Raw genomic sequence first — 26830 nt, 5'->3', positions numbered from 1 at the left:
CACATCTATCGTCTCATTTACTCCTCAACAACATGGCAATGTGGATATTCACTTCCCTAGTTTTTCAAGAAGAAAAAAGTTGGATGCTGGAAGTATTTAAGTCATTTATCCAAGGTTTCCCAAGCTAGTTAGCGGCAGAGCTGGAATCCAAACCCAAATCTTTCTAATTCCAAAGGCCATGTCCTTCCCACTAAACTGAATTCTAGAGAGAGAAGTCTGGTAAGGCCGGCCCAGCTCAGAGTTTCATGGTGTCGGCAAGCATTATTGCAATTCATGGCATGAAGGGGCTTACAAAAGAGGACACATTGACTCTGCCTCCCACCTATTATAGTCTGAGAATAAAAATGTGTTCATGAAAGGAATGAAGACGAACACGTATCCAGGCATCTGTGAGACTGTTGTTGAGTGCAAAGGAAGAATTTACAAGTCAAGGCACCCCAAATATAGGAACATTTGGAAACAGAGAGATGATGGGAACAGCAGTAGACTGAGAGTTTGGAGATCTGGATTCCATACCTGGCTTTGCCACCTGTACCCTGAAGGATGCTGGGCAAGTCTCACTTCTCTGAGCTTTCCCAACTTCAAGTAAGGGGTTGCTCCCAAGGACCTGACAGGCTCCTTTTCAGTTTCGTGCTGTTGTGATTTTGGTGGGGGTGGAGTTAGACAGGAAAGGAGCCCTGAAGGAAGTAATGTTGAACAGGATCCTGAGGAGGAGGATTATGGATATGGAAGAGGGAAATGGCATTTCATACGGAGAGACTGGCAAAGGCAGCAAAGGAAAAGAAGTAACCATTAACCAGAGCCAGCAAGCTTCTAGGTCTTTGAATGCTTGGTGAAGATTAAGTTTGGCACAATTTACAATAAGGAGCCCTTGTAGGTTCATTTGAGGTCTGGAGCCTGGTTGTCCAAGATAGACATGGTCTTAACCATGAGACGCCTCCATGCAGAGGCTAAAGCACCCAGAGGCCCCCAGTTTCTGGGATACATTGCTGCATTGGGCTCCCTTCCTTGACTGTGGTCTCTCCTTGCTTTGGAAGGACAATCCAGCAGCAAACCCTTCCTGGAGGGCAGAGGAGCAGAACAGAAGTGGTTTTACCCAGACCTGGAGATCCTCAGACTGCTAGGGGACCATGGGGCTCCGCTTCCTTCCTATTCCCACCTGTTTGCTACCCTACCTTCGCCTTCTGCCTAGTTCAGAAACACGTTCAAACCATGGACGCAGGGGCTATAGCTCTGTGTGCCAGGGCCCTTTGAGTCCAACATAACTTTGCCTCCCAGATCACCAAAGCCTTGGATACAATCAGGGAATCTGGTGACAATTATACTGATATCTGACATAAAGCCCTCAGTTGTCCTTGGAGCCTGAGACACCCACATTCCAGGGTTCTTCTCTTTCACCAGTGTCCCCACTCTTCTCCAAGGCTATCTAATCCCCTAGGTCAGGGGTCAGCACATTTTTTCTGTAAAGGTTCAGATAGTAAATATTTTAGGCCTTGAAGGGCATACGATCTCTGTTGTAATTACTCAACTCTGCCACTGAGCAAATGGGTATGGCTATAAGACTGTTTGTGGACACTGAAGTTTGGATTTCACATAATTTCAATGTGTCACAAAATACTGTTCTTCTTTTGACTTTTTTCCAACCATTTAAAAATGTAAAAACTTTTCTTGTAAGCAAAAACAGGTGGCGGGTTGAGTTTGGCCTGTGGGCCGTAGTTTGCCAACCCCTGACCTAAGTGTTTGCCGCTTAAGCTTAGATGGTGCGAGTGTTTTGTTGATGATATTTTTTCTGGGTAATACAGACAGTTTGTCTTGTCCACCGAGGGAGGATAACAGATTTAACCTCCCCAAAAGTAGTCTTGCCTTTTCAGATTTACTTTCTTTTCTGAAGTAGCTTGGCTGGTGGGTGCTGGACAGACACCTCCTCCCCTCTCGCCCAGTGTCATGTGCAACCGCATCCTGTTCCAACCATAAACTGGTTTCCCCAAGCCCAGTATATTTCCACTCATTCTCTCCTCTAGCGATGTGTGTCCCGGCCTTGCCAAGGCACCTCAGCCCCTACCAGCTGGGACAGGCCTCATCATTCTTTTTTTGTTCAATCCTCAATCCCAGTGTTGCCAGAGTTCCTGAATCAATGCCTCTTTTATAAAGGAAGAACTTATATGCAAAGGAAAAGTTTGGAAGAAGGCAGCTAGAGGTGAATTCCTGGAGACGGGAGATTTTAAGCTTGGCTTGAGACAGGGAGAGGGATAGGTACTGAAGGAGGGAGGAGAGAAAAGTGGTTTTCCAGACAGAAGCAGGAGAGAGTGAGCTATGGACAGGCGACAGCGATGCCGTGAAGTGATAGGGATGAGTCTGGGGGATCGGTTCAGACTAGGACATTAGTGGATGGGTTGGCCCACCTAGACCCAGAAAACCCCAATTCAGGGTAGCTGAGGCAACTTAATATAATGGCATGGGAGGAAAACTCAAGAGCCTCAACTTCCAATCTTATTTCTAACCTAACTCCCAATTTCTTCACCTGTTCATTCGATGGAGTCCCTGGGTGGCACAAATGGTTAAGCGCTCAACTACTAGCCAAAAGGTTGGTGGTTCGAACTCTCCTAGAGGCCGCTCAGAAGACAGGCCTAGAGATCTGCTTCCAAAAGGTCACAGTCTTGAAAACTCTATGGAGCGGTTCTACTCTGCACACGTGGGGTCGCCATGAGTTGGAGTTGACTTGACGCAACTAACTGCAATTCATTTGACAAACATTTAGTCATTTACACCCAGCCCCAGGCATGTTTGGCTTGGGAAGATCAAGGAGTGATTGGGAGAAAGAAGGGAAAGTGGGAAAGTTGAATCATATAAGGATCCTGCCCTCCATAAATTTACAGTAGGAGAACAGGCACACAGACACACATAGGCAACTACAATCCGATGAAGAGTGCTAACTGCCTTAGGAGAATGTGGATAAGGTGCTCCAGCAATGACGGAGGGGTGGGGTGGGGCACCAGCAGAAGCTTTGTGGAAGAGAAAGAACTCGAGATAGGACTGGCAGGATAAGTGGCATGTGGACTTGTGCCTGTGGGGGAAGGGCAGTCCAGGATGAAGTGACACTGTGAGCAAAGGTGATGTGGTGAAAGCATGGTGCACATGCAGACAAGAGCAAGGAACTCGGTTTGGTCATCTTTCCATTGGGGGCACTGTTGGCATTACTTTTGGGGCAATTCTTCATTTTGTGAATCTGTCCCATGCACTGTAGGTCACATAGCATCCCTGGTGCTCCTTCTCCCCCTCACCTCATGCCAGTGGCCACTGCCCCTTTCCACTTGCATTTTTAAATACCACTCCCTACCCTGTGAGAACCACTAGGTAGGTTTGGGAAGGCCAGTGGTAAAATAGGTTAGGCTACAAAGGTAGTGAGTGGTAGCCAGCCCATGGATGGCCTCGAATGCCAGGACAAAATATTTGCACCTTATGAAGCAAGCGAAGAGTGACCCCTGAAGGCTTTCAGCAAGGAGTGGATGAGACCTGCTTTGGGGCAATGAAGTGTGCAGCCGTGTGCAGGATGAAGGGAGGCTGAGGAAAGGCAAGGAAATCAGTACAGCCTCCCGTGCCTTCCTCACCCAGGTTATTTTCAGTCAGGGTGGACTGTATTGCCCACAATTATTGGCATATGGCAAAGGTCAAGGGACGTTCCTAACTGCACATTCTAACTGCTAACCGCTGGAATCTCTATTGTTGTTGCTGCTGGGTGTCATCAAGTCGATTCTGACTCATAGCAACCCCATGTGACAGAGTAGAACTGTCTCATAGGGTTTTCTTGGCTATAATATTTACGGAAGCAGATTGCCAGATCTTTCTCCCATGGAGCAGCCAGGTAGGTTTAAACCTCCAACCTTTTGGTTAACAGCCGAGTGCTTAACTGTTGCGCCACCAGGGCTCCTGAATGTCCTGTTAGATAACCAAAAAATAAAAATAAAAAACAACCCATTGCCATTGAGTCTGACTCCTGGCAACACCTTGTGTGTCAGAATGGAACTTCTTCATAGAGTTTTTAGTGACTGTAATCTCATATAAGTTGATCACCAGGGTTTTTTTCCTCAGTGCTGCTGGGTGGATTTGAACCACCAACCTTTTGGCTAGTAGCTGAGTGCAAACCATTTGCACCACCCAGGGACCACTTATTAGAATGCTGTTGTTGTTAGGTGCTGTCAAATAGGTTCTGACTCATAGCGACACTATGTACGACAAAACAAAACACTCATTTGTCAGTTTGTCATACTGTGGTGGCTTGTGTGTTGTGACATTGGGAGCTATGCCACTGGTATTTCAAATACCAGCAGAGTCACCCATGGTGGACAGGTTTCAGTGGTGCTTCCAGACTAAGACAGACTAGGAAGAAGGACCTGGCGGTCTACTTTTGAAAAAATTGGCTAGTGAAAACCTTAGGAATAGCAGTGGAACATTGTCTGATATAGTGCCAGAAGATGAGCGCCTCAGGTTGGAAGGCACTCAAAATACGACTGGGGAAGAGCTGCCTCCTTAAAGTAGAGTGGACCTTAGTGATGTGGATGGAGTCAAGCTTTCAGGACCTTCATTTGCTGATGTGTGCACGACTCAGAATGAGAGGAAACAGCTGCAAACATCCATTAACTATCAGAACGTGGAATGTACAAAGTATGAATCTAGGAAAATTTGAAGTCATCAGAAATGAAATGGAACACATAAAGATCGATATTCTAGGCATTAGTGAGCTGAAATGGACTGGTATTGGCCATTTTCGTTCAGATAATCACATGGTCTACTATGCCAGCAATGACAAATTGAAGATAAATGGAGTTGCATTCATCATCAAAAAGAACATTTCAAGATCTATCCTGAAGTACAATGCTGTCAGTGATAGGATAATATCCATATGCCTACAAGGAAGACCAGTTAATACAAGTATTATTCAAATTTATGCACCAACCACTAATGCCAAAGATGAAGAAATTGAAGATTTTTACCAACTTCGGCAGTCTGAAATTCATCAAACATGCAATCAAGATACATTGATAATTACTGGTGATTGGAATGCAAAAGTTGGAAACAAAGACGAAGGATCAGTGGTTGGAAAATATGGCCTTGGTGATAGAAATGACGCCGGAGATCGCATGATAGAATTTTGCAAATACCTTTTTTCAACAACATAAATGGCAACTATACACATGGACCTCACTGGATGGAAAACAGAGGAATCAAACTGACTACATCTGTGGAAAGAGACGATGGAAAACTCAGTATCATCAGTCAGAACAAGGGCAGGGGCCGACTGCAGAACAGAGCATCAGTTGCTCATATGCAAGTTCAAATTGAAGCTGGAGAAAATTAAAACAAGTCCACGAGAGCCAAAGTAGGAGCTTGAGTATATCCCACCTGAATTTAGAGACCACCTCAAGAAGAGATTTGACACATTCAACACTAATGACCTAAGACGATGAGCTATGGAAAGACATCAAGGACATCATACATGAAGAAAGCAAAAGGTCATTAAAAAGACAGGAAAGAAATAAAAGACCAAAATGGACATCAGAAGAGACTGTGAAACTTGCTCTTGAACATAGAGCAGCTAAAGTGAATGGAAGAAATGATGAAGTAAAAGAGCTGAACAGAAGATTTCAAAGGACAGCTTGAGAAGACAAAGTATTATGATGAAATGTGTAAAGACCTGGAGTTAGAAAACCAAAAGGGAAGAATACGCTTGGCAATTCTCAAGTTGAAAGAACTAAAGAAAAAAATCAAGCTTCAAGTTGCAGTCTTGAAGGATTCTGTGGGTAAAATCTTGGAACATCACAGGAAGCATCAAAAGCAGATGGGAGGAATATACACAGAGTCACTGTACCAAAATTAATTGGTCAACGTTCAACCATTTTAGGAAGCAGCATATGATCAAGAACTGATGGTATTGAAGAAAGAAGTCCAAGCTGCATTGAAAGTATTGGCAAAAAAACAAGGCTCCAGGAATTAATGGAATACCGAGACGTTTCCACAAATGGATGCAGTGCCGGAGGTGCTCATTCAACTATGCCAAGAAATTTGGAAGACAGCTACCTTGCCAACCGACCGGAAGAGATCCGTATTTGTTCCCATTCCAAAGAAAGGTGATCCAACAGAATGCAGAAATTATCGAACGATATCATTAATATCACATGCAAATAAAATTTTGATGAAGATAGTTCAAAAGTGATTGCTGCAGTACATCGACAGGGAACTGCCAGAAATTCAAGCTGGATTCAGAAGAGGACATGGAACGAGGGATATCATTGCTGATGTCAGATGGATCTTGGTTGAAAGCAGAGAATACCTGTCAGAATAGCATTTGCTAAATGAGGATTCCATTGTCTTTCCCTATCTTTCAAATAAACCCGCCTGGGGATGATCACAGACTGCTCATCCCCATCAGTTCACACTGGCAGAATTTGCTTAAAACTAACAAAAGTAAAGGAAATGGCAACCCTGTGAGGGTTTTTCCTCTCGTCTGCCTGTCCAGGGTCCATTGCATTCTTAGTAAGCCATCCCCGGAAGCTTGAACAAAGGGACTGTTCAGCCTGAGCACAGGAGAGACAGAGGAAGACACTTCCTGCTCTGTCCCTTTCCTGAACAGGACATGGCTTTTGATCCAAGGCCCTGAGAATCCTGGGCTGATAAAGGCCCAGTGTGGCGGCTTCTGGAGCAACCCAGAGGCCATCAAGGGACTCCTGGGCTAAGCAGCCAGTTAACAGGCCCTGAACATTTGCGAAAAGAATTACTGGGCAGAAGTCAACGCAGAGCAGGAGGAGGCCCCTGGGCTGCCATTGCGGTGTGCCCGTCATCTGTGGCAGGGAGGCTAATGGCAGAAACAGCAGGAAACCGACCTGTCGCTGAAAGGGCCGACCTGAAGGCAGAAGGAACCCAGAAGCTGGGAGTGGAGCTTTTCAGCTCAGGGCTCCCCTACTGACACCTGCAGCACGAAACCCAATCGCCAGCCAAATACAGGAAACGCCACTGGTCTTTTAAAAAGGGCCTGGGGAAGAAACAGGAGCCTCCTGTCCCGGCCACCCAAAGGGTGTCCAAAGCAATAAATGGCAGGAAAGGGCCACAGCATGGATGCCGATCTGGAACTTATTTAGGAATTATGCTCTTTCTGCTTCAGTCTTTAGCGTGCTTTGAGTCCAGGCACCTCATCATTTGCAGGCCTCGTGTTCTTCCAGCAAAACACCATGAGTGGGAAGAGGAATTCTGGGGCCTGAGATAAATGATACTGGGGGAGGTGGCAGGGAGGTGGGTAGATGGCGGCACAGGGGAGGATCAGAATGAGGCTCTTGCTGGGAGCTTTGCGGTTCAGCCGAGGGTCAGGGGCCTGTCACACAGTCTGCTTATGGAAAGGAGGCTGGATGGGAAGGAACTAGATCTGTGTCGAGAGGCCCTGGGAGAGGTGCAGGATGTAGGAACTGAGATAACTCAACCCCCAGGTCCACCCCAAATCCACGCATCAGGTCCCCCTCTTCCCCAGCTGACAGCTGGCCCTATCATTCTGGGACAGGAAATGCAGAATCAGGTCGGAGACCAGCCTGCAGACCTCTTAAAGACCCCTCAGCAGCCAGGTGGTGGGTGCAGGGATTAGTGAGAGCAGAGGTTAGAGCCCAGTCAATGCTCAGAGTGCTCCGTGCATGTTGTTTCCAGTTTTCTTAAAAAGACTTGAGGTGGGTGACTGGCACAGTGCATGTCGCAGTCCCAGGCCTGTTTAAGCTCCCCACTATCCAAACTGCACACACTTGCTCCCCTGCCCCAAATGCCAAGTCATTTCCACATCAAACAGTAGGCAGCATAAACCCACTGCAGAGCACCCAAGCCATCTAACTTATGTCAAAGTCAAATGAGAGCATGTTGAGGGCCATCTGACACGTGCACTTTCTGTCAACTGCATGGGGGAAAAGTGTTGCTGACATTGGTGGGCAGGCCTCTAATTCCCAGTTAGGGATAGTGGTACCAAAAGCCACATGCAAAGTTAACCAACCTCCACCCACTCGTCTCCTCTTGTCTAAGAACCCATCTCCTGACAAACCTCACCCCGTACCGCTGAGATTCATTTCAGGCTTCGGATGGATCTGGAAGACAGCACAAAGCATTTTCCAAAACCAAGGCATTTTCTGCCTTGCTGGAGACTCTGTCCCAGCTGGCGATACAAACATGTGCACACAAAAACTCCAAGAACGCTCTGTTCTGGTCCTGAAGCTCCCACAAAGACACATAAGGCTGCGCTAGGTCTGGGTGTCATTTATTGACAGTTTACACACATTTTTTTTTTCCCATGGCTGTTGCCTTCAGAGTGCAGGCACAGAGCCCTCTAGAAGGGCAGGCTGGAATGAGGGAGCCAGGAAATCAGCCCCAGCAGGATGCAATCCTTCAAGCTGGAATTCCATTGAGTATTTGAGGGGGACCACGGTGGGAGGTGCAGTAGGAGGCTTCCACAGTTCTCACATCTCAGTCCAGGCCTCCTCTCTCACCTATCCAAGTCCATCCCAGTTTTAGGACCCCAGGGGGCAGCACAATCAGGCCCACCCACCTCAACAGGGGCAGATTCTTCAATTCATGCCCGGTTTGCACACACCTGCTTCCGCTGGCCCCACAGTTAAAGACAATCAGCCTTATGGTAAGAGACAAGCTACTTCCTCTCTGACCCTCCCTGGGACCTCTTCAGCTGCTCTGTGCAGCAACCACTGAACACGGAGACTTGCCTTCTCAGCTCAGCTGTGTGTGCCACCTTCCTCAAATCGTCTCTAAATGAGTTTCAGGCTACAAGTTTACTCAAACCAACAACTACGCCCCCCTGTGAATCACATACGCTGCTTTGCCTTTCTTCTGCCAATCACCAGTACCTAGGCTGAAGCGCCTGCAGGCCCCAAGCAGGGGGCCCAAAGCCACTGCATAGGCACTTGGCACTTTTTGGTAGTGGGGTTAAGGAGGAGGGATAGAAAAGTGAATGGGTACGGAAAGAAGAGCTTTATTTGGTAGAGTAATTAGAGATCTGAAGTGATTTTATTTCCTTCACTATTTAAGCCAGTCATGAAATTTCACAGTGATTTCTGGGGTGGGAGCAGAAGGAAGGCTGTGTTAAGAATCAACAGGGCTGTGGCTGAGTCTACCCGAGGAGGCGCGGTCAGGGCTGCCTCACTGGGGCAGCTGGAGGAGCACTGACTGCCCATGTGGCAGGTAGGTGATGTTCCGAGAGCGAGAGAGCTGATATGCAATGTCCTCTGCAGCTTCCAGCTTGCGCAGCTCAATCAGGCCATCCCCCGCGGTGGCCAGCGAGTTGGCGATCAGCTCAGCTGCCTTGGAGTCGCCCTCAGCGGAGATGATGGCTGCCTTCTTCTGCTGCTCAGCCTAAAAGTGGAAGTGATCAAACCTCAGGGCACTGGATGTCAGGCCACCAGGGCCAAGGAAGGACTGGTGGGGCACTTTCACTGGCTCCTGTAGAACCTCGGGGAATTTAGCTGTCTCCATCTCCCTCTCCTCCTGATGGGGTCAACAAGTACATTTTCCATGCAATCCTCCTCTTTCCTTTAATGCCCACTTTGGATAATTATAGGGATACATTATCTGCTGGCCACATAAATATCTGTCTTATTTCAAAGTTCTCATTAACATTAATAGCAACCTCATTCAGTCACCTTTCTCTGAGCTTGGAGGATCCAAGGCCAAGGGAAAAGAGAGGTGGAATCAATCCTCAGGCTCATCTTTCCCTCTGGTGCCAAGTCAGACTGACTTTCATGAAAACCAGCATAGCTAAGAAGAACAGTTTGCATTTGTGACTCTCACAGGTGCTTCCTCTGAGCAGTTCCTGACCAGGAACCCAGCCACCCAGAATGTGATCTCCTAGGCCTTCCCTCTTGTTATCAACAGGATGACATCTATCTGCTACCCATCGTCTTTGGAAGCATGGGAGGAAAGTACAGTATCAAGCCTCTCGGAGATTAACACAATTCAAAACTGCTAGGCTCTGTGTTTGTTCACTCAATTAAGTATTTCCTGAGCAACTAGTATGATCAGGCAAAGCTCTAGACTCCTTCTAGGCTCTGGAGACGTGGCAGATACAAAGCAAAAAGAGTCCTTGCCCACATGGCATTCAGTCTCTAAATGTCAGCCATCCATATATCCCTCTTTTCCCCTGTTCTAAGGACTAAGGGGTCTTGGATTAGGAATAATTCAAGTGATGGTGGGGAGAGGGGGCAGCAAGAAATAAATACACCTTTGCAAAGACCAGGAAGACCAGGCTGCTATGCAAACAGATTTGTGCCCCATTACATTATTTGACACATCTGGATGGATTTAGGGCTTGAAAAAAAATCTAGCGACGACAGCACATCTGGTGCACTGTTTGATCCTTTTTAACTGTGAGCTTTCACTGTGTAACCTGGTTAAAAATGACTTCCCAGTGAAGCTGAAAATATTCCAGGTGAAACACTATGATTTGTAGGAGAGTGTTTCTGATCTTAGGGAAGCGGGAAAAAAATGACCCTCACTGGTTTAGGAGCGTAACTTCACATATCCCTGACTAGCCCCCCAAGACTCTGGAACTGATTGTAGGAGCACGGTACCTTCAAATCCCCTTCCGATTACCTCGAAGGAAGAGATGACAGATGATGAATTTCCAGGCCACCCAGCAAACAGGGAAGCTGAGCAGAGGAGAAAGGGAAAAGAAAGGCTCCTGCCATCTGGTGGAACACTCACCTTTTCCACCACAAATCTGGCCCTCTCTGCTTCCTGCTGAGCCACCTGCTTGGCTTCTACTGCTTCTGTGAACTCCTTTCCAAAGGTCAGATGCGTCTAAGGGGAGAGAGTGAACACAAGATGAGGCGGTGTAATTGCTTACACAGCACTGCCGTGAGGCCCCCACGGCCACTGGAAAGAAGAGGCCAGGGATGGCTCTAGCAGCTGGAGGCACCCACAGGGCCAGAACACCCTTCCACTTCCACATCCCTGTCCAAAGTGAGTTCATACCCCAGAATCCTTGGCTGCCAAACTGCTCCTGTCCATCATTCTGTCACCTCGGTGTGGCCGTCTCAGGTAGAAAATGGCACCGGGGGCTCTCGCTCGGGCCCATAGGCACCAGAACGTCCTACTCAGTAGACCCCCTCCCTGGGGAGCACACCCGGAGGCTCTAGGACCCCCGCCATTGACTAGTGCTCTTCCAAGGTCCTTTGATTCCCTGTTCAAAAAGCCCCAAAGGAGGCCAGATGGAAAACAGAGCCCCTGAGAGTGGGGGATGCAGCTGGTTCTCAGAGATTCCAGAGCCTGATGCTCTCTGCTCATGGATTAACCAGTCCACTCCTTTCTCTCAGCACCTCCACCACAGAACAGGGAGAGGAAGAGGGAGACAGTGGTACTCAAATCCTGCTATTCTCTATATGCGAGTGGCTCTGGTAAAGGATTTAAAAGAACTAGAAGGCAGTTAAGGCATTGCTCAGGGTGAGGATTTAAAATTCTGATTACCCATACATTTCTTTTTCCTAATACCATGAATAACTGACACTTGGCTGAAGTGACTGTCCCTAATAGTGCAAGCAATGGGAAATGATCTCAGAATTCCTAATGCCTAGTCTAGAGTGATTTACTTACTCAACCCACTTTTCATTAAAAAGGAAAAAAATAAAGGGAAGAAAAGTATCGGTTTTTCTATCAAGTTCCTGTTTGTTTCCTTTCCTCCTCTATCCTCCCAAGCCCTGCTTTTTTACATATAAGCGGCCCAAAACCTCTCCTGAAGACTAAATGCTGGTCCCACTTTCTTCCAGGATTTTTAACACCCCTCGTAAACTGCAGCTGCTCTACTCTGCCTGCTCCATTTCTGGACTCTGGCTCAAAGTTTGGAGAAGAACATGCAATCCTGAGAAATGAAAAATGAAATGTGTAATTAAAGAGTAAAATTTACTTCCAAAAGGGCCAGCTGAGGGCAGCAAATTCCCCATGAAATCTACTTTTCTTCTCACACCTCTTGGACATGGTTTCTTGTGGTCAGCCAACATTTCCCCAGAATGGAGTACGTGGTTATAGTCTAGCAAAGTGCCAAGCTTTTTCTTAGGTTTTACTTAGCATTGTCTCACAGCCAAGGTGTTCACATTAACAGTAACTGGGGAAAAGCCTGAGGAACTGCTCTTTTCAGAGCTAAATGGCTGCAGCCTGGAAACTCGCCAGTAGAGGGAGCCCACAAGTCCTTCCACTTTCAGCAATTGCTGGAAGGTGAAGCAGTGCCCTGTGGGTCAGGACTGGGTGTTGTGGAGTGTGGCTGTTTAAACAGCTGCACAGATGCTGAGGGGGAAATGGTGCCTTTCCCTAGCGATGCACAGGAGACTTGAACAGGAATACTCTACCTCCCTGCCCAAACAAATCACTCCAATTGGTTTTTCCCAGAGAAATCTAGAAACACGACCCTTTCCCCTCACCCTCCTCAATCTGAAAAGCTATCCTGCCTGTATGGCTTTCTGTCTGAGTTATGACATTCAATGTCATAAAAACACACAGACTATAATGTCCTAAGAGGACAGCTTACACCTCAGAGATGTCCCTTGCCCCACATACCCGGCTTTGGGGGAACAGAGCCACTCATTTACACTCTATCACCTTTCACTGGGGGTTCCCAGAACTCACTTCACCGAGCTTTGGACCAGAGTGTTAGAAAATTCCCAGGGGTCAGGCAGGGAGGTCGAGCTAGGGGAAAAAAAGACCGTCTGAGCTGTTCTCTAGATGGTGCCAGGCACCTTCTTCCTGTGTCAAACAGGGTTAACGAGACATCCCTTGCTGGGGCACTCTGGGGAACACTCGTATTGTTGAGAAGGTGAGTGATTTAGCAGTTTGGGACCATCTGGGTAGGGCCAGAGGTCATAAGAAAAATGTGTGTGCTGGAGCAGAGGTAATAGAACCCTAACCTGAAAACGAACCCAAGGAGACTGCCTCATGTTTCCAAGTCTCACATCAGGAAGGCAGAAGGCAGGACTTCACATCGCCTACCCAGAAATGGAGCCAGACACCTCAACAAGAACTGCACGCCCTTCCCCGCGGCCTCGCTGCAGATCTTACCAAGGACACGTCATCCAGGATGAGGCCAAAGGTGGCCGCTCGCTCCGTGAGGTCATCGCTCACCTGTCTGGAGACCAGCTCTCTCTGGGTGATTAGCTCTCCAGCATCAAAGCGAGCCTGGTACCAAAGGGAGGGCAGAGGAGCAGGACAGGATAATGAGGAGGCGGAAAACCACCATGGACCTACACAGCCACATCCCAGCCAACCACTACCAAGTCCTTCCTGCCTCCTAGCAACATCTTGGGGCTGCCCAGCAGGCTGCGGGTGGAAGGGCCCCTGTGCACTCACCACCACTGACTTGAGGATCTCTGTCGTGATGGACGGCAGCACACGCTCATCATAGTCCTCTCCGATGCTGGTGAAGATGCGTGGCAGCTGGCTAGCAACCGGCCGGAAGAGGATGCGCAGTGTGATGTTGACATTCTGTAAATCTTAGGGGAAGGGACAAGCGCTGGAGTTAAAATCCACAGTGGGGAAACAAGTGGCCTTTCATATGACCTCTTCTGCTCCAAATTTGCCTTTATCAGTATTTATAGGTAAATTTGCTGATTATAAGACCCTAGAGAGCAAGGAGCAGGTACGTGTGGTTTCCTTGGTAGAGAACTCAGCAGAGCATCACACAGGAACTTCTTAAAGGTTTCTGGTGACGACAGCTTTCTCAGTAGGTCCCAAACGCCCTCTGATATATGCAATCACGATTGTCTAATAGGTGCCACGAGGTGTTTGGAACACTGAACATCTTAAGAAAACAGGCCAATGCCAAGAATCCTAGGGTGAGAATTCCAGAGCCTGAGGGTGGCCCAAATCAGGAGTATGCCTTGGAGAGGTCAGCATGGGACCAGTGGAAGCAGCACTGCACCAGCAGTCCAAAGACCTAGCTGTCTCACCCTGCTGTTTACTGATTACTAATTTACGAATTATGTGGCCTTGCTAAACCAATCTGGGCTCATTTCCTTAACTGGAGAACGGGGATGGTTCCATCTGCTTTCCAGGCCTTGCAGGAATGTTGCGGGAAAATGAAGGAGAGAACAGCTATAGAAGCACTCTGTCAACTGCAGAACAGATGTAGAGGTTCTCAGACTCATCTACAGACCGCTTCTCATTACGGGGCCTAGTCACAGGACCCTGGAGGGAAATTATACCTTTCACCTGACAATTCAGGCCTGCTCAGAGCTAAAGTACGAGCACAGCTTGCTTGCAGTCATAAACAATATGGCTCATGCCATGAGACAGAGTCCTAAGCCAGGCACCAGGAGAGGTGGGGAAAGCACATCAGTACATACAGGCCCCTGATTTCCGGAAGGTCCTATCAATAGTTCTGGAAATGGACACACAATGTACCCTTAGAACAATCACAGAACAGTACAGAAAGAAACCCGAAAGAGGTGGGAAGTTACAGCGAAGTTTTTAAGTTAAAATTGTGTATTTCTCAAATAGTCCCACCCTGCCTTTCATCTCTTCTTTTGGAGTAGGCAAGCCAGACCCTTAGCAGGAGGCTTCTTCGTCACCCTGGCCAGGAGCTATAGAACAGATTGGGAAACATAACTAACCCTCCCTCCTCTTCTTCACCTGACATACTTCTCACTCTTTAAGACCCAGCGCAAACGTCAGTTCCTCACAGGAGCCTTTCTCAGCCACCTTTGGGAGTTAGTTGCTCTCTCTTCTGTGCTCCCACTACACTCCGTACGACCTTGACCCCAGTATGCATCACTCTACTGTAATTGCTTGCTCACACGCCCCTCTCCCCAGCTAGACTGAGCTCCCCAGTCATCTATGAACTACTCCCAATGCTCCAAGTCAGCACAAAGCCTGGCACCCCACAGTAAGCCAACATCTGCTGAGGAACAGCGCCAAAGTCCTCGAGTATAATCAAGTAAGAAACCAACGTCCACGCCATCCTCTCCTCTTTATGTGCAGAAATGCCGCTGCTGAACCAGACCTGCTAGTCCCTTTACTGCGTGCACCTCTCTGTGCAGGGTGAGGGGGAACAGTAAGAGCAATTCATTTTCAGCTTAGAATGGAAATCCAGTGGAGTGTCACGGACACCAGGAGACTGCTCTCAGGGATGTGGCCTCAGCCTGGGAGATAACGTGAGGTCAGCACTGCTGGAAACAGAGGCCTTGGGAAACAAGGCCAAGGGTAAAGTAAGCTACAAACACAAACAGAACAGCTAGAGATTGGTTTAGGCAGTCATTCTGGGGAACAAGAACTGATGAGAAAGGTCGACTGAGGGGGCAAAACACACACTTAGATTCCTTTAAAGTCAGATCACTGCCTAGAGCTCTTAAGATGTACCTATGTGTATTCTCTAAATTTGTACAGTTATCTGTGTGCGTACCTTAAGTATATATCATTTCTTTCTATGAATCCACAGGAAACACTCCAGGGCAAATATGCTAGGGATTCGTATTATGTGAAGTCTGACCTCCTCTTCTAGATCCCGGTGCCCCACAGATGCTTCTGGACCTGGTGGACGAGCACAGCACCCCTGCCACACTCCCTACTTCACCTGACCCACAGGTAAGACAAGACTCACCTTTGCTACCAGTGATTACTGGCACGTTACGTGGTCGAGAGCGGCAGTCAAAGATAATTGGTTTCTGTACCCAAGGGATGAGAAAGTGAGTCCCTTCCCCTACCACAATGTCCTGGACTCCACGGAACCGGTCAAAGATGACAGCTCTGTGCCCTGCATCCACTAGGAAGAAGGATAATGACAGGTCAGAAAAGGTCCTTACCCGTTAACCAAGGGGATCATGTCTTTGAAAGATCCCTGGTGTTTTCTGTTCATTTATTAAGTCTTCCCTCCCCTGCTCTGTCTTCCTGCACTTCTGGCCTCCAACAGCTACAAAACTAAGTGATCACTTCCTGTCCCCCGTGTCTCCCCATGGACTTTGGGAAGAGGATCTGCTCCTCAGAGTCCTTTCTGCTTGAAAGAACTGGTTGCTGATTTTTCTGATGAACCATCCCCTCCCCAAATCACCACCAACATATTTTCAGAAATCACCTCCCAACCTACTTCCAAAAACTCACCGAGGTCTTTACTGTTACCATGCTCAATCCTGGCTCCAATTTAACCCAGTGTCCCAGAAGCAGCCACCTCACTAGGGGAATCCTAAAATTTAGAAGGTCCCACCCCTTCTAATACCTCAGTTTCTCTAAGGGTCAAAGGGGTTATAGAGCTAATGTGCTGATTTCGAGAGAAATTCAGTGATGGTGATTACTGCCTGGTTGTGCAGATGTGGCCAAAAGGATCATAGTATAAAGATGTGCCATGTAAACCAAGCAAGCTTTTCTGATCAGCTGCTTCCTGCTCCTCCCTCTGGACTCTACAGTTAGTTCCACGTATCCCGACTCTGAAAGTAATCCTCCTCTTATCATACAGCCATACACAAGGCAGGTCAACCTACTGCTGCTTTCCAGTGGTGAAAGTTATAGAATGTCTGAGTTGGAAAGGGTCTTAGAGACAAAATACTTCATTCCCATTGCTTGACCACTGAAGATGTCGAGAGCTAGAGAGGTGAAGTGACCTGCCTAAGGTCACACCATAAAGGAGAAGAAAAGCCAGCTTAAACCTCTTTTGTGACAAGAGGGCTCACGTTACACTGTTAAAAGCTGGGCAATGCATCCCAAAGATATTTCCTCTGGAACTACCCAACTTCAGCAGAGCAAAACCTCCTGTTCAGGACAAGGTAACTCAAAAAGGTGTAAATCCGTGCCAAGTTATCTACATTTCAGCTAGCCAGTGAAATCCTGACACTCTGTTGAAGTATAGGGAGTGGGCCTCATCACTTCAAATTAACAAGAGCAGGAGACATCCAGCCAGCAACGGGGCTGGGCAGCTCTTTTTGAATCAAGGCTCTCGGAAGAACCTCTGGCCAAAAGCACACTAGGCTCTGATAACAATGCCAATACACAGTGTGGGATGGCAGGAGGTGAGCCCTCTTGTCACAAACACAGCTCCCATCCCAAGTGTCACACGGCTATACAGGTCAACAGGAATCTTCTGTCAAAAGGCAGCGACCCACCATCCCTTAGGGCCTCACCATTATACAAGGCAGAGTTCACCACGCCTCCCGCAACAGCTAAGGCCAAGCCGAACTTGCCGATGGACTCAAACACCTTGGCAGCCATGTCTTCTTCTGCTGGATCTTGCCTTTCGGCCCACTCACACCTAAAGAGGTAAAAACAAAATAAAACAATGTGACCCCAAAGTCCCCAGAGAAAGCCCTCTGTGAGGCACAACATTCACTTCTCAAGCTGAGCATTTATTTTCCCACTCCTGAGAGCTTTAAATCCCCCACTGAGGGACACTCAATAAATAACACTCCACAGCTTGGGAAAATGCAGTATCAATTTCTGTGCTTTTTTTTTTTTTCCAGTTGCAACCACTTAAAGAAAGGGGCCTGGGGCACTTGGCTCAATAACAGGAACATGAAGTTAATAAAACCAAGGCACGAACCTGATATCAAGGAGAACATGCTGAACAACCCTCCTATTTCCTGAACAAGTAGGCCTCGAGTGAGAGGTTATGTGTCTGGTTCTGTGAAATCAACTCCACTTCGGAAAAATAACACAAAGAACGTGCTACACGGTGACTCCAACAACAAAAATAACCGCTAATATTTATACCAGGCAGTGTTCTGTGGGAATTGATTTCTCACAACTCTATGAAGTAGAGGATTACAGATGAGGAGTGAGGCATATAGAGACATTAGGTGAGGAGCCTAAGACCACACAGCTATTAAGTGATGGAACCAGGATTTCAGCAGGGTGGTCTAATTCTAGAAGGCACGGCTTAACCTCTCACCATACCGCTTCTCCACATTATGTATTGAGAATATCGTTATTATGGAAGCAGGAGCTGGATGACATTCTGGAAACAAGATAACAAAAACAAACCGATTTGGGCATAAAGGTTCTAAGTAGCTTCACAGCTAACAAGCGATGTGAATGTGGTGGAGGGTGAAGCTGAAGTAGGGTGGGCGGGACCACAGTTGACCTAACTAAAAACCCACGCCAACATTTAAGTTTTTTTCTCTCGTTTTCTTCTTTGACGCCCCGCCCCAACGTCTTCGTTCCCCTCGGTCTCAAATATTCCTTTCTAGACTTCAACTCCTGAAACTAATTTGAGCCCTTTCCGTGCATTTAAATCTCCCTTTCTCCAGCCCAGGCCTTCTGGTCCTTTCCCTTCAGCTTTTCCATTTCTAATAGCTTCTGGATTATTCCTCACCCTGCCCCCACACACACCTCCCTCACTCTGTGCAACCCCTGGCTCGTCCCGGACCCATCCTTTTTCCCTTCCCCTGCGAAGCGGACCCACGCACGTACCCCGCTCGCCCAAAGAGTGTATGGTAGGGAAGAAGAATCTGCAGAGACACCCAGACACGGGCCTGAGCCACCTTCCAACATTCTCACCTGCTTCCACTCTGACCTCCACATGAATTCCCCAGCCACACACACTGCGCATGCGCCCGGCAGCTCCGCTCTTCCCCGCCCTTCTTCCAATATCCGTGCCTCCGATTGGTGGGGAGCAGCGCTGTGAGTTCTGGGAAGGGTAGTTTGCAGCCTTGACCTGGTTCATCGCCTCTTCGGAGGCGGACTACAATTCCCAAAAGGTCATGCAGCGGATGGCCTGCGAAGAAAAGCGTTTTCTCGTTGGCGGTAACCTCAGAAAGGTTACCGCAAAGCCGTTTGGGGGTTGTAGTTCCTAGGGCACGTGCCTATCCTGAACCGATGCTAGATAGAGTCAGTCCGAAGAAGACGAGCTCCAGAGTCCTAGGGAAGAAGGGTTGCGTCAGCGGCTAGTGGCCGGGCTGGGCAGGGCAGGGACGAGTCTAGGGCTGAGGAAAGAAATGGGGCAGGTACCTTGGTAGAACAACTGGTGGGTGGGAGACCTTGAGCGAAGCTGAGACGCCGTCTTCTTTTCGAAGCCCGGTTGGAAACGTTTTCAGAGTCGAGGATATTGATTGCCAGAACCAGAAGGAATCTTAGAAGCCGACAGGCCTAGAAAACTGAAGCCCAGAGAGGGAAAGGGATTCATTCAGGATCATGCACCGAGTTAGCACAGGGGCTCGGCTTAGAATCTGGGTCCTCTGGACACATTTTGAAAAAACGTTTTATTTGGTAAAGTTGCAAGAATAGCACAAAGAACATATGTGTACCTTTTACTCAAATTCACCCATTGTTAACATTTTACTCCATTTGCTTTATAATTTCTTTTGTCTCTTTCTGTCTATCTATCTATTTTTTTTAACCCCCGAAATATTTGGGAGTAAGTTGAATACGTCATAATAATTTGCCTCTAAACAGTAAAGTGTGGATTTTTAAAGAATATCTTCTTACATAATTTGGGTAAATTTTACATTGAAAACAATACTTTGAACTAAGCTACTTTCTGTATTTCAGTTGAGTCAACTGACCCAATAATGAACTCTATAGAATTCTCCTCCCCCCTCCCCAATACAGGATGCAGCCTAAGATCAAATAATGCATTTAGTTCTCGTATCTCTTTACTCTCCTTCAATCCAGAAAATTTTCTCAGCCGTCCTTTGTCTTTTATTACATTTTATGACATTTTTTAAAAATAGAATGTTTCTAATTTGGGGTTTGTCTGATTATTCCTCATGATTAGATTCAGGTTTTGCTTTCCTAGCTGGGATACTATATAAGTGATGTTATGGACCACTTAATTGGAATGAAACCAGGCTCATTTCTGGACTCCAGAAGGATTAGATTCCCTTAACTTCATTTTCCTACATTCCTTTCATCTCTGCCCCCTTCCCTGCCCCCGCTTGGCACAATTAAATGTCGTAGAGATATTTACAACAGAACTCTCCAGGTGGTGTGAGTTTGCCCTAACCAAGCACTGCTTTTTCCTCTGCCCACTAGATTGCAAGCTCTATGAGAGCTGGAATTCAGTCTACTGTCTTTATTAGTCTATTCTCAGCACCTATAATAATGCTTGGTACACAGTAGGCACTCAACAAGTATTTGTTGAATGAATGAATGGAAAAGGGCATTGAAGGGAGAGTGACTGGTTAGGCAGGTCGTGGCCAGGAAACATAAGACAGGATGCTCTGGAGATGGGGATGATAAATGATAAGAAAGCTGAGGAAGGTGTTTGGGAACAATTTCATTGTGATGAGGCAAAGATTAGGGATAGTGCTCCAATGGCACATCAGCTTTAGGAGTGGGTCCAGTTTGTTGCTACATAGAGTATATTCCCATTGAGCCCCCTTCCCAGTGGGCATAGAGGTTGGCAGTAAGAACAAATATAACTTGGAATACCTACTATGGGCCAGTTGCTTCATAAATTCATAACTTATTTTAACCCTATTTTCATATCTCTATCTTGAACATGAAGAAACGGAGATTCAGAGAAATCAAGTAACTTGCTTGCAGTCATGCAACTGATAAATCACAGGCAGGTCTGATACCATAGCCTGTGCTTTTCCATAACTACCAGCTGTAAGAAGGGGTGATCTTTAAGTAATATCCGAACAAAGGTTGATTAATGCCAACATTGGGGGTGTAGTAACTAAAGCAAACAACATCTTTTTTTCTTCCTTCATTTTATATACATATACTGGAGACCTATCATGTCCCAGACATCACGCTGGAAATTGGGGATACAGTGATGAACAAGACAGAGAAGGACCCTGCCCTCAGGGAGTTTACATTCTGGGGTGAAAGATGGTGGTATGCACACAAATGACAAGTAAACCAAAAGGTACATTATATGAAATTTTGACTGGTGTCATACATTATATGAAGGAAATAAGCAGACAGTAGAAAGGTGTGTGAATCAGTAAGGAAGGTTTTGACTGCAAGCAACAGAAAAGTGGACTCAACTGGCTTACACAATAAGGAAATACATTATATCATATAACAAGATGTCCCACGGTGGGGCAGTTTAGGGGCTGGTTAATTTAGTGGCTCATCAGTAATGCAGGTCTTTTCATCTTTTGACTCTTCCATCTTCTGATGTTGACTTTTGTACTCATATTTGTCCTGTCAAGGTCAAAAGATGGCTAAAGAAGGTCCAAGCTTAATATTCTCATGCAACAATAACCAAAGGCCAGAAGGCAAGAAAAAGATTTCCCAGAATCACCCACCAGACATCCCCTCATGTGTTACTGGGCAGAATTGTATCATCTGCCCACTTCCAGACCAGTCATTGGCAAAGAAATGGCATGTTTGGACTCAACAAATCAAGAGTTAATTTCTGGAACTGGGAAGGGTCCTGGCTTCTCCTAAACTACACGACCACCAATACCCTAACAAATCAAAATTGAGGCTCTTGTTAGCAAGAAACAAGGAAGGAAGAGAGGAATAGATATCGGAATTACAACCAACAGTGTCTCCCACAAGGGGTCTATTTTGGACGAGCGGATCAAAGAGGCCTCTATGAGGACATGACATTTAAGGCACTAGCTAAAGAAGTGAGCCATGGAAAGTGTTGGGTGGGGTGGGATAAGAGCATTTAAGCAGAAGTAATAGCACGTGCATGTCAAGTACAAGGCAAGACTGATAGATTTGACTGGTAAAGAAACAATGAGCCCTTTTTAGATTCAGACAGTAAACATAAACAGTGAAAGAAAGAGTAGCCAAAGGTGCCAACTCCTAGTGGCCCTTGTGCAGGGTGTTACTGAAACAAAGGGCCAGATATCTGCAACACAGATGACAGGATACCCTGTTGCTGAGGAGCTAATGGCACACTGTGGCTAAGCACTGTTATAGCTTACAGCTTAGGGGGATGAGGCAGAAAGCCTCACACCTCATCCAAACCCAGGGGCCAATGAGAGACTGTCTCATGACAGCTTTCCTGATAGATAGGGAAACGAATGAGAAAGGGCCTTGCAACAGATTATCACAAGCCTTCCTTGTGTTTCAGGAGGATCACAGGACATTCAGCCAAGACTTAGATTCAGCTGAGATTCATGCCTTGCCTATGTGGCCTATGTGGACACTGGGCAATGTTGCCACGGTGCCATGGTGGAGCCACTTCCCTACAGTGCAAAGATCCTGAATGAAGACAAATATGGCTAAAGCACATGAACAAATGAGAGCATTAAAGCAGGTTATGAAGGTGAAATAAGCAGGCGCCAGACATTGTAGGCTTTGCTAAAGGGTTTCATTTTATTTTAAGTGCAATGGGAAATCACTGAAAGTTTTTAAGCAGGAGAGTGGATAATTCCCCTGTGAGGGAACCAACAAATCCAAGAAAAAACCTTACAGATTCTGGCTGTTGGAAATCCCCAGTGAAAGAAACTGGGCAGATCACTCTAGTACAGTGATTCTTAAATTTGTTGATCTTAGGGTCCCTTTATATTCTTAAAAGTCATTAAGAATCTCAAAGAGCTTTTTTTATATTTGAATATATATATTCAAAATTAAAACAGGAAATTAAAAGAAAATATTTATAAATTCATTTAAAAATATCAATAATAAACCCATTACGTGTTAACATATTTTTATGAAAAATAACTGTGGTTTCCCAAACAAAACTATTTAGTAAGAAGAGTGGCATTGCTGTACATTTTTAAGAATCTCTGATTCTGCAGTCAATCTGTTGTGCTATCATGAGTTATGTCACCTCTGGAAAAACTCTACTGGACACTCGTGAAAGAATGAGAATGAACAAGGTAGCTCATGATTTACTATTATCATGAAAATGATTTTGACTTCAAGTACTCGCTGAAAGGGTCTCAAGGACCCCAGGGTTACCTGGACCATTCCTGGAGAACCACTGCCTTAGGGTGAAGCTTACCACTGGACAAGCCCCACTCATGCACACAAAGCTTCCATTCAGCTTTCCAGTGCTTGTACGAGTTGGGATATTAGTTAGTCTAAGTTGCTGTATCAAAACCAAAAAAAGCAAACCCACTACCATTCTGACTCGTAGGGACCCTGTGGGACAGAGTAGAACTGCCCATAGGATTTCTAAGGCTGTAATTCTTTACAGAAGCAGACTGCCACATCTTTCTTCTGTGGAGTGGCTGGGGGATTCGAACCACTGACCTTTCGGTTAGCAGCCAAGTGCTTTAATCACTGCACCACCAGGGCTCTTGCTGTACCAAAGGGACCCCAAAATACAGTGGCTTAAAGCAAATAGAAGTTAATTACTCTTTGCTCTACAAGTCTTTCAAAGACCCAGGTTCCTCTCATCTTCCTGCTTTATTGTCCCCTAAAGGATTCTCTTCATCTACCTGTGGTCATGGGCCCATCTGTGTTCCAGCTTGCAGGAAAGGGAAACCAGAAAACATCCAGAATAGTGGAGGGGCAGGGCCAAGATGGCAGAGTAGTCAGAAGCTTCCGGTGGTCCCTCTTAAAACAAAGACCCCCCCCCAAAAAAGTGAATTGATTATTATGTGACAATCTAGGAGCCCTAAATATCAAATGCAAAGTTGAGGAATAGGACTGAGTGATGGAGGAGGGAGAGACAGTTTGGAAGCAGCGAGGGGTTGCCAGACCTGTCCTGGCAGGAGCCAGCACCCTTTCAGGCTGGATTTGCTGGCATTCTCTGTGAGGCAAGCAGTGGAGTTTGAGAGGCATGTTCCACATCAGAGGAGGCCCAGTGGCAGAAAGTCTACTCACACCTCCAGAACCAGTGGAAAGCAGTGCTCAGTCATCAAAAGATAAGTACATGCGTCTGATGTATCTTGCAGATCAAAAAACACCCTCTTTGGGAAAAACCTCTCTCCCATTTTCCTGCCCCCTCCCCACTCTACACCAGGTCCCAGCCAGCTTCAGCAATTGTTGCTTCCCCTGGGCTGGAAGTACGACGTGTCAAGAGCCCTGAGCCATTCCCCTGGTGTTGGAGAGGGAACAAATTAACAAACAGGGAAAAATAATCTGCCAGCTCCCCTAAGCCAGGAACTCAGGGTAGGCACAACTCCTTTGCCTAGGCACAGGCATAAGGGGTCCATGGACTTTGAATGCCTTTCACCCCTGCATAGACCTGTGTGGGCCCATTTCAACAGCATAGGCCCTCATTACCACAGTACAACAGGGTATATGCCTGAAGCCTAACTTCAACTGTATCAGCTATATGGTGAAGTGGCAAGTTCGTGACATTTGACACTGCTCTGCCCATTAAGCGGGGTCTTCACCTACTCATATCAGGGGCCTGAGGACTGGTAGCTCCACCCACGCTGCCTAGACACCCGTGACAGGGGTCCAAGAACAAGTGGTGCCTCCCAGTCCTTACAGCCAACAGCACTGGGTGCCCACAGTCTGGCTGCAAAACCCACCCACCTATGCGCTCTAGGGAACAGGGACGTGCTTTCCTGAGACACTCCAGGGCAGCTGTCAGCCCCCTGCCTTGCTCAGCCCGTGACCTTCTACTGCAGCCAGATACCTGTGCCTACACCAATCACCCCATCTGTCTAGGACTGTAGGTGAGAACCTGCACCACACACATGGTGACCGACTACCTGGACACCTGAGCTGTATCCATACAAGAAAAGTAAACAGACTCCTGGGCTCACACACCTAGTAACAGATCTAACCACCTGGTGACAGGACGTTACAGCTTCAAAGGTGCCAATAAACAAACTAGATCACACGAGCAGCCTATTTGGGCATATCAAAACAAAACAAAACAAGAAGCTAGGACACAGTAAGCAAACATAAAATAAATAAATAAAATAACTTATTGATGGCTTGGAGACAACAGTCAGTATCAAATCACATGAAGAGGTAGACCATGATGGCTTCAGCAAGCTCCCAAAACAAAGAATCAAGAAATTTTCTGGAGGAAGAGGACAACTTGGAATTATTGGAGGTAGAATACAAAAGATTGATTTACAGAACTCTTCAATATCAGGAAGGAGATCCTTCAAAATGCAGAACAAGCCGATGAACATACAGACAAAGCAACAGAGGAACTTAAGAAGGTTAGAGAAAAGCACAATGACAAATTTAACAGGCTGCAAGAATCTACAGAGAGGCAGGAAACAGAAATCCAGAAGATTAACAATAAAATTTCAGAATTAGACAACTGGATAGAAAGTCATAGGAGCAAAATTGAGGCAATGGAATTCAGAATGAGTGAGATTGAAGATAAAGCACTTGACACCAACTTATCTGAGGAAAAATCAGATAAAAGTATTTAAAAAAATGAAGAAGCCCTAAGAATTATGTGGGATTCTATCAAGAGGAATAACCTATGAGTGACTGGAGTACAAGAATGAGGGGATAATAGAAAATACAGAGAGAATTGTTGAAGATTTGTTGGCAGAAACTTCCCTGAAAGATGAGAAGATATCTATCCAAGATGCTCATCGAACGCCACATAAGATAGATCCCAAAAGAAAGTCACCAAGACATATTATAATCAAACTTGCCGAAACCAAAAATAGAGAGAGAATTTTAAGAGTGGCTAGGGATAAGCAAAAAGTCATCTACAAAGGAGAGTTAATAAGACTAAGCTTGGATTGCTCAGCAGAAACCATGCAGGCAAGAAAGCAATGGGATGACATACATAAAGCCTTGAAAGAAAAAAATTGCCAGCCAAGAATTATATATCCAGCAAAACTGTCTCTCAGATATGATGGTGAAATTAGGACATTTCCAGATAAACAGAAGTCTAGGGAATTTGCAAAAACCAAACCAAAATTACAAGAAATACTAAAGGGAGTCCTCCGGTTAGAAAATCAATAACATCAGATAACAACCCAAGAAGAGAATACAGGATAGAGCCACCAGATATCAACCCAGATAGGGAAGTCACAAAAATAAATCAAAGCTAAAACACTGAAAACAGGGAAACAGAGACACCAATATGTAAAAGTTGACAATATTGAAACAAAAAAGAGGGACTAAAAAATATGGTCACATATCTTTCATATGGAAAGGAAGTCAAGGTGATATAAAGAAATAAAAGAGTGGTTTAAACTTAGAAAAATAGAAGTAAATATTATGGCAACCACAAAGGAAACTAACAATCCTACACATCAAAATAAAGAACAAGAAAAACATAAAGACTCAGCAAATACAAAATCAACAACAATGAAAAAGATGAAAAAATACATAAAGAAAAATGATTCAGCACAGAAAATTAAGTGGAACAAAGAAACTGTCAACAACAACACCAAAAAGACATCAAAATTACAGCACTAAACTCATACCTATCAATAATTAGGCTGAATGTAAATGGACTAAATGCACCAATAAAGAGACAGAGAGTGACAGAACGGATTAAAAAACACGATCTGTCTATATGCTGCCTACAAGAGACATGCTTTAGACTTAAAGATACAAACAAACTAAGACTCAAGGGATGGAAAAAATATATCAAGCAAACGACAATCAAAAAAAGAGCAGGAGTGACAATATTAATCTCTGATAAAATAGGCTTTAAAGTAAAATCCACCACAAAGGATAAGGAAGGAGACTATATAATGATTAAAGGGTCAATATACCAGGAGGACATAACCATAATTAATATTTATGCACCCAATGACAGGGCTCCAAAATACATAAAACAAACTCTAACAACATTGAAAAGAGAGATAGACTGCTCCACAATAATAGTAGGAGACTTCAACACACCACTTTTGGTGAAGGACGGAACATCCAGAAAGAAGCTCAGTAAAGACATGGAAGATCTAAATGCCACAATCAACCAACTTGATCTCATAGACACATACAGAACACTCCACCCACCAGCAGCCAAGTATACTTTCTTTTCCAAAGCACGTGGAACATTCTCCAGAATAGACCACATATTAGGCCATAAAGCAAGCCT

The 26830-nt window shown here is 45.9% G+C and overlaps 1 protein-coding gene across 2 annotated transcripts; it reads right to left on the bottom strand.

Moving 5' to 3' along the window:
- Positions 1-8476: 8476 nt before the first annotated feature.
- On the bottom strand, positions 8477-18575 carry PHB1 (prohibitin 1). Of its 2 annotated transcripts, none has more exons than XM_023732780.1 (7): positions 18409-18535; positions 17124-17251; positions 15614-15775; positions 13366-13508; positions 13078-13194; positions 10735-10830; positions 8477-9387 (listed from the first exon to the last, which is right to left on the bottom strand). In XM_023732780.1, exons 2-7 carry the CDS (start codon positions 17209-17211, stop codon positions 9175-9177), a joined length of 819 nt encoding a protein of 272 aa, XP_023588548.1. In that variant the 5' UTR covers positions 17212-17251; positions 18409-18535; the 3' UTR covers positions 8477-9174. The 2 variants fall into 2 exon arrangements, with proteins under 2 accessions (XP_023588548.1, XP_004378019.1); XM_004377962.3 differs by having other exon boundaries at positions 9024-9387; positions 18496-18575.
- Positions 18576-26830: the final 8255 nt, after the last annotated feature.

Source organism: Trichechus manatus, unplaced genomic scaffold, assembly GCF_000243295.1.
Source record: "Trichechus manatus latirostris isolate Lorelei unplaced genomic scaffold, TriManLat1.0 scaffold00054, whole genome shotgun sequence".
NCBI lineage: Eukaryota > Metazoa > Chordata > Mammalia > Sirenia > Trichechidae > Trichechus > Trichechus manatus.
Note: the sequence above shows the minus strand (reverse complement) of the source record. Positions and strands in the feature narration are given on the sequence as shown.

Excerpts from the sequence above, each read along its gene's own strand:
- PHB1 (XM_004377962.3), bottom strand. The coding sequence starts at position 17,211 with ATGGCTGCCAAGGTGTTTGAGTCCATCGGCAAGTTCGGCTTGGCCTTA. Across the intron at positions 13,509-15,613 it reads AGTAATCACTGGTAGCAAAG|ATTTACAGAATGTCAACATC; the intron begins GTGAGTCTTGTC and ends CCTTCCCCTAAG. Across the intron at positions 13,195-13,365 it reads AGATCCTCAAGTCAGTGGTG|GCTCGCTTTGATGCTGGAGA; the intron begins GTGAGTGCACAG and ends CTTTGGTACCAG.